General features: G+C 40.8%; 1 protein-coding gene across 1 annotated transcript; it reads right to left on the reverse strand.

The window, feature by feature from the left end:
- Positions 1–817: 817 nt before the first annotated feature.
- On the reverse strand, positions 818–2,218 carry LOC131604884 (uncharacterized). The gene is made up of 2 exons (XM_058877300.1): positions 1,203–2,218; positions 818–1,124 (listed from the first exon to the last, which is right to left on the reverse strand). The coding sequence occupies exons 1-2, from the start codon at positions 2,216–2,218 to the stop codon at positions 818–820; spliced, it is 1,323 nt and encodes a 440-aa protein (XP_058733283.1).
- Positions 2,219–8,209: the final 5,991 nt, after the last annotated feature.

The raw sequence follows: 8,209 nt of genomic DNA on the forward strand, positions 1-8,209 counted from the left end.
ACAACAAACAATTGGGCAAAGGCTCAAATTTTATTTAATAGAATGGTATTCTACAAAAGGCATGACTCCATGGATCATTACAAATATTGGAAAATGGTAAAGATTGGAAAAGGCTACATCGAAATACAATGATCACTATTCTCCCTAACAACTTTGAATTCCAACTGTGTTTCCGCTTTAGTTGAAATTGTATTCGGTGAAGAGTCCATGGTTGCTTTCAGGTAATAGAGTCTGGCTAGATGCAGTTACTTGTCATAATCCTTAATTTTTGCGTAGATCGCCCTTTCAGGTTTTCAATCTACCAGGATGACTATTTTTTATTTTATGTCTCTAACTTTTGCCTGGACCGCCCTTTCGGGTTTTCAATCCACCGAGACGCTAATTTTTGCCTAAGTCGCCTTTTCAGGTTTCAACTTAGTGAGCGGTTCTTTTATTTTTTAGGCGAAGTATTTCATGACTACATCAGCATTCATAGGTCGGGGAAGCTCTTCTCCATCCATAGTTGAAAGGATCATTGCGCCCCCAGAGAAAGCGTTCTTAACAACATATGGACCTTCATAATTCGGCGTCCACTTGCCCCTAGGATCGGGTTGAAAGGACAAGACTTTCTTGAGCACAAGATCGCCTTCTCTAAACTCTCGGGGTTTGACCTTCTTGTCAAATGCTTTCTTCAGTCTCTTTTTGTATAACTGACCATGACATAAGGCCGTCAATCTCTTTTCTTCTATTAGATTCAGCTGATCGAATCTGTTTTGACACCATTCCGCCTCAGTCCACTTGGCTTCCATCAAGACCCTTATTGACGGGATCTCTACCTCTACCGGGAGCACTGCTTCCATCCCATAGACCAAAGAGAAAGGGGTTGCCCCTGTTGAAGTTCGGAAATACGTACGGTATCCGTGTAAAGCAAAAGGAAGCATCTCATTCCAATCCTTATAAGTAACCACCATTTTTTGCAAGATTTTTTATTGTTTTTGTTAGCAGCTTCAACAACACCATTCATCTTAGGTCTGTATGGAGAAGAGTTGTGATGCTCGATCTTGAAGCTCTCACAGAGTTCTCTTATCATATTGTTGTTCAAGTTAGAGCCATTATCAGTGATGATTTTATTCAGGATACCATATCTGCAGATGATTTTGTTTTTGATAAACTTGACAACTACTTGCTTTGTCACATTGGCATATGAAGCTGCTTCAACCCACTTGGTGAAGTAATCGATGGCGACCAATATAAAACGATGACCATTCGAAGCTTTGGGTTGAATCATGCCATTCATATCAATTCCCCACATAGAGAATGGCCATGGGGAAGAGATAACGTTGAGCAAAGTCGGGGGGACGTGTATCTTATCAGCATAAATTTGACATTTGTGGCACTTCTTCACAAACTGAAAACAATCAGACTCCATTGTCAACCAATAATAACCTGCTCGAAGCATCTTCTTAGCCATGGAATGACCATTGGCATGAGTACCAAAAGAAACTTCGTGAACTTCTTTCATTAACATGTTTGCTTTGTGTCTATCCACGCATCTAAGCAAAACCATGTCATAATTTCTTTTGTACAAAACATCCCCGTTGAGGAAAAAATTGAAAGCTAATCTTCTTAAAGTCTTTTTGTCTTTACTTGATGCCTCAGGTGGGTATTCATGATCCTTGAGGAAACACTTTATATCATGATACCATGGTTTGTTATCTATCTCAGTTTTCGTTGTGAAGATATGGGCGGGCCTATCGAGGCGCCTAATTATGATGCGAGGTACTTCATTACGGGCATTCACTTTGTACATGGAAGACAAAGTGGCCAGAGCATCTGCCATTTGGTTTTCTTCTCTAGGTATATGATGAAAAGTGACTTTGTTGAAGAATGGCAACAAACGCCTAGCATAGTCTCTATACGGGATCAACCCTGGATGACGAGTTTCCCGTTCACCTTTAATCTGGTTGATTACTAATGACGAATCTCCATACACATCGAGAATTTTAATCCTCAAATCAATAGCTTCTTCAAGACCCGTGATACAAGCTTCGTACTCTGCTATATTGTTCGTGCATTCAAAACAAATTCTGGCGGTGAATGGAACATGAGAACCATGAGGAGTAATGATGACTGCCCCAACTCCATGGCCATAAGAATTAGAAGCTCCATCAAATACTAGACCCCACCGAGATCCAAGTTCAGGTCCCTCCTCAGGGCCTGGCTCTTCGTAATCTTTCATTCTTAGATACATGACATCTTCATCAGGGAAATCAAATTTAACTGGTTGTTATTCTTCAATAGGCTGGTGAGCCAAGTGATCTGGTAAGATGCTTCCTTTGATAGCTTTCTGCATACGGTACTCTATGTCATATTCGGACAATAGCATCTGCCAGCGAGAAATCCTTCCTGTTAAGGCGGGTTTTTCAAAGATATACTTGATCGGATCCATTTTGGATATTGTAACGCCCGTAAATGTGTTTTTCTGATTAATTGTGATGTTTGCTACATTTCCCTAATTTTACCGTTTTTGAGTCGAGTCAGTCGGTAAATATTAATTATGTTAATATTTTACTTATTACTTTCCATGTGTGTAATTATTATGTTTTGGGTGTTAATTGGTTAGAATTAATGTTTAGTAACATTTGGGCCAAAATTAGAATTAATGAGAGTTGAGTGGGGGAAAATGAGAAGTAGAGAAATAGAAAGAGATATAGAGAGAAAAAGAGATATTTTGGAGAGAAAGAAAGAAAACTTGTGAAGAGAAGAGAAAGAAGGGAAAAAACAAAGAGAAGAAGAGAATTGTAGAAATCCAAACCAAGCTAGAACCAAGAATCTAACCAAGGTAAGGGGGTTAATCTAGTTTATCTTGATTGTATGATTCTTATAGTTTTGTGTGTTTTGTTCTTGTTCTTGCTCTTTTCTAAGCTTGACCAACAATGGTGGATTGGGTGTCTTGTGAGTTTTGATGTTATAAACTTGATTTTGTGGTGTGTATGTGTAGTATGATGATAGATATCCCCATTGATCATGTTTGTTTTTCATTTGTCCATGTTTTCTTGCTCATGAAGGAATTATTAGGTTATTGACATTTAGTGAGTGAACCATGGATCATTGATTGTTAGAATGAATATATGGCATGTATGGATTGTGTAGGATGTGTAGGGAAGCTTATTTGAGGTTTTGAGATGATTGGGTGGGGTTTTGCAGGTCTGTTGCAGAACTGATTTTTCTAGGTTTACGCAGGTCCGCTGAGCGGCCTGGGTCCGCTGAGCGGAGGTCCTTTTGCAGAACAATCTCTGTGGGGGTCCGCTGAGCAAAGTTTCTGCATTTTTGTCTGATAATTTTCTGTCTGGGTCCGCTGAGCGGAGCTCAAGCGGACTGTGCGAAATATAGGTTTTCCAAACTTCGTTTTGTTGTATCTTTTGAACCGTAGGTCGTTTCTACGCGCCGTTTGAAGTATTATGGGAACCCTTGAGTATGCTTTATGATAAAGAGGAGTGTGTTGGTGGTTGAATGATTTTTCATAAATGTATTTTGTGAAATGATATTTGTTAATCAAGTATGTTTTGACGGTATATGTGTGCTGTGTGAATATGAACGCCTGAGTGGCAATTTTGATGATGTATCCGTGTGGATTAATATAACCGGTGTGATGTGGATATGTGACCGAGTTATATTGTTGTTGTTGTTGTTATGTAATTGAGTCGTTTGTATGCACAACATGACATTTCATTACGTTAATGGCGGAATGCTATTAACAGGTGGCCTGAATTGGCAATTATTACCAGTGGGAGCTTAATGCTCGGTAAAAAGGTGTATTTGTCCGAGTGGCAAGAGGTCATCAGTGGGGGCTAGATGCTCGATGACGGTTAGTCGTAGCTTACTGCTCGACAAAGGTGTATTTTCCTGAGGGAAAGAAGTCCCAGCATAATGCTCGGCAAGGTGTATTTGTCATAATGACAAGGAGGAGTTTACTCCGGATTTGGTACCACATGCATGTGCATAGTCGAGTCTCATTCATCACCATTTGTACTTACCATTATGATCTCACTCATTTATCGCATTACTTATATATATTGATTGTGGCCGACTTGGTGGGTTACTCTATTGTATGATTCTTGATGATACTTGTTGGAATTACTATATTTATCATGCTTTCATTATGAATTATATTCTCACCCTTCTGCCTTAATGTTACCTACTCGTGGGTAATGTGCAGGTGATCCGCAAGTGTAGGTGCTCTTTTTGTAGTCGTCCATTTTGGTGTCGTCCGCTCGTGATACGTAACACTTAGGGGGGGGGGATCGAACACTTATTTTGTAGATAATGCTTATAGGATCCTTTTGATGTATATTTGATCCTTTGGATGTATTCATATTATGTATTTTGGATACCTTCTCATACGGTGTATTTTGGAGGAATGTTGTGGATATTTTGTTTACCGATGCATATATATAAGTATGAATACATTCAGGTGTTTATGAGAATCTTTCCTCTTTGATTATTTGTGTTACGCATCTTTTGCGAGTATGTTATGTTTGGTTACGTGGTTACTTAAGTTTAACGCCCTAATTGTTTTTATGAATTTAATTTTTATACTCTGATATTTGTACCTATATGCCTGGGTAGAATTGGGGTGTTACATTAGTGGTATCAGAGCGGGTCGGTCTTGTCCGACCAAGTGTCGTGTCGTTTGGTCTAACCATTCTTGTGTTATTCTTTGGGCTTACTTCTCTTGGTGTTAATGTGAAGTTTAGAGATGGTTGGACGTAATGACGCTGCTATTGCTGCTGCATTGCAAGCTATGGCTGAAGCTATGCATACAGGTGAGAATGCAAGGTCTCGGAGTTTAGCGACGTTCCAGAGGGAGAATCCTCCTGTGTTTAAGGGAACGCATGACCCCGAGGGAGCCTTGACTTGGATGAAGGAGATGGAGAGAATCTTTTGTGTGATGGATTGCACGTAAGAGCAGAAAGTCAGGTATGGCACTCATCAGTTACTTGTGGAGGCTGATGATTGGTGGCTGGAGACTTTGGCAAGGTTAGAAGCAGCCGGTGAAGAGATTTCCTGGACGGTGTTCAAGAGGGAGTTTTTGAGGAAGTATTACCCGGAGGATGTCCGTGGAAAGAAAGAGACAGAGTTTCTGGCGTTGATTCAAGGCAGCATGTCTGTGTCTGAATATGCGGCAAAGTTTAATGAACTTGTGAAATTATACCCGCACTTTGTTGGTGAGGGAGCAGAATTTTCTAAGTGCATTAAGTTCCAGAATGGGTTACGTTCTGATATCAAGAAGGCGGTAGGGTATCAGAAGATTCGGGTATTTCTAGATTTGGTGGACAGCTGTAGGATTTATGATGAGGATAATAATGCTCATCATAAGGTGATTAATGAAAAGAGGAACAAAGATCCGCAGAATTGTGGGAAGCCGTATGATGGAGGGAAGGGTAAGCAAAAGATGAATTATGGACCAAGGTTTAGTGGGGGAGATGCTCCTGCTAAGATTGTATGTTTTAAGTGTGGTAAACCTGGCCACAAAAGTGATGTCTGCTTTAGTGACACAAAGAAATGTTTCAAGTGTGGAAGGGTAGGACATATATCATCCGACTGTGCGTCCAAGGGGGTTGTGTGTTTTAATTGCGGTGAAGAGGGACACATGAGCGGTCAATGTAAGAAGAAGAAAGTTCAAGCTGGTGGAAAGGTGTTTGCTTTGGCTGGAACTCTGACGGATAAGGGTGATCGACTGATCAGAGGTACTTGCTTTATTAATGGCATTTCTTTAATTGTTATTATTGATACGGGTGCTTCCCATTGTTTTATAGCCGATGATTGTGTTAAAAGATTAGGTTTTGTTCTATCTGATTTGGGTGGTGAGATGGTTATCGATTTACCAGGAATGGGGTCGGTGACTACTTCTTTAGTTTGTGAGAATTGTCCGGTATCAATCTTCGGTAAGGACTTTACTGTTGATTTGATTTGTTTGTCGATGAACGAGTTAGACGTAGTTTTGGGAATGGATTGGTTGATGAATAATCGTGTCCACATCGATTGTTATCATAAGTTGGTGAGATTTCCATTTCTTGAGAAGGATGCGGAATTTTGTGTCTTATCTACCAAGGAGTTGAATCGACTGTTAGAAGATGGGGCACAATTGTTTGGTGTGTTTGCATCGTTGACTGTGGAGAGTCAAGCTGCAGTTGGGGATTTTCCAGTAGTGCGAGAATTTCCCGAAGTGTTTCCTGAAGACTTTTCTGATGTGCCGCCAAAGAGAGAGGTGGAGTTCTCCATAGATCTAGTTCCTGGTACGAGGCCTGTGTCTATGGCGCCATATAGAATGTCGACATCAGAGTTAGTGGAATTGAAGAAACAATTGGAAGAGCTGCTAGCAAAACATTTTGTGAGGCCTAGTGTTTCACCATGGGGGGCTCCAGTTTTGTTGGTAAAGAAGAAGGATGGAAGCATGAGGTTGTGTATTGATTATCGCCAGTTGAACAAGGTGACAATTAAGAATAAGTATCCGCTTCCTAGGATTGACGACTTGATGGATCAGTTGGTGGGAGCCAGTGTGTTTAGCAAGATTGATTTAAGATCTGGTTACCATCAGATTCGGGTGAAGGAGGAAGATATTCAGAAGACTGCGTTTAGGACTCGGTACGAGCATTATGAGTTTTTGGTGATGCCGTTCGGGGTTTCTAATGCACCTGGTGTGTTTATGGAGTATATGAATCGCATATTCCATGATCAGTTGGATAAGTTTGTTGTGGTCTTCATAGATGACATCTTGATTTATTCTAAATCTCCGGAAGAGCATGAGGAGCATTTGCGTGTTGTGCTACAGGTTTTGAAGGAGAAGCAGTTGTATGCTAAGTTATCCAAGTGCGGGTTCTGGTTATCAGAGGTGAGTTTTCTTGGTCATGTGATTTCAGGTAACGGGATTGCAGTGGATCCATCCAAGGTAGATGCGGTGCTACAATGGGAGGTTCCGAGATCGGTTACTGAGATCAGAAGCTTCTTAGGTTTGGCAGGTTATTACCGAAGATTCATAGAAGGCTTTTCAAAGTTGGCACTTCCGTTAACTCAGCTTACTTGCAAGGGTAAGGCGTTTATTTGGGACATAGTTTGTGAAAGGAATTTTGAAGAGTTGAAGAGAAGGTTGACTTCAGCTCCGGTTTTGGTTTTACCTGATCCTAAGGAACCGTTTGTGGTGTATTGTGATGCATCGCATATGGGGTTAGGTGGTGTTTTGATGCAGGAAGGTAAGGTGGTGGCTTACGCTTCGAGGCAGTTAAGGATTCATGAGAAGAATTATCCCACTCATGATTTAGAGTTAGCTGCGGTTGTTTTTGTATTAAAGATTTGGAGGCATTATCTCTACGGTGCAAGGTTCGAGGTCTTTAGTGATCATAAGAGTTTGAAATACTTATTTGATCAGAAAGAATTGAACATGGGACAACGTAGGTGGTTTGAATTCCTTAAGGACTATGACTTTAGCTTGAATTACCATCCTGGTAAAGCTAATGTGGTTGCCGATGCTTTGAGTCGGAAACCTTTGCATATGTCAGCGATGATGGCGGAGCAGTGGGAACTTTTGGGGAAGTTTCGTGATCTTAGTTTAGTATTTGAATTAACGCCAGGTAATGTGAAGATGGGTATGTTGAAAGTGACGAATGATTTTCTGTCGACCGTTAGCGAGAGACAGAAAATGGATGTGAAACTTGTTGATTTGTTCATGGTGGCAAATCAAAGTGATGATGGCGACTTCAGAGTGGATGGTCAGGGTGTTTTGAGATTCTGTGGTCGGATTTGTGTACCTGGTGATTCCGAGCTGAAGAAGATGATTTTAGAGGAAGGTTACAGAAGCAGTTTGAGTATTCATCCGGGAGCCAATAAGATGTATCAGGATTTGAAGAAGATCTTTTGGTGGTCTGGTTTGAAAAGAGAAGTGGCTCAGTTTGTATATGCGTGTTTGGTATGTCAGAAGTGGAAAGTGGAGCATCTGCGTCCTGCAGGGTTGTTGCAACCGTTGGATATTCCAGAGTGGAAATGGGATAGTATTTCTATGGACTTTGTGACGAGTTTACCAAATACTGTGAGAGGTTTCGATGCGGTTTGGGTGAGTGTTGATAGGTTGACAAAGTCTGCTCACTTTATTCCTATTAACATCACCTTTCCAGTTGCGAAGTTGGCTGAGATTTATATCAAGGTGATTGTGAAACTACATGGTATACCATTG

This window comes from Vicia villosa, linkage group LG5, assembly GCF_029867415.1.
Source record: "Vicia villosa cultivar HV-30 ecotype Madison, WI linkage group LG5, Vvil1.0, whole genome shotgun sequence".
In the NCBI taxonomy this organism is placed as follows: Eukaryota; Viridiplantae; Streptophyta; class Magnoliopsida; order Fabales; family Fabaceae; genus Vicia; species Vicia villosa.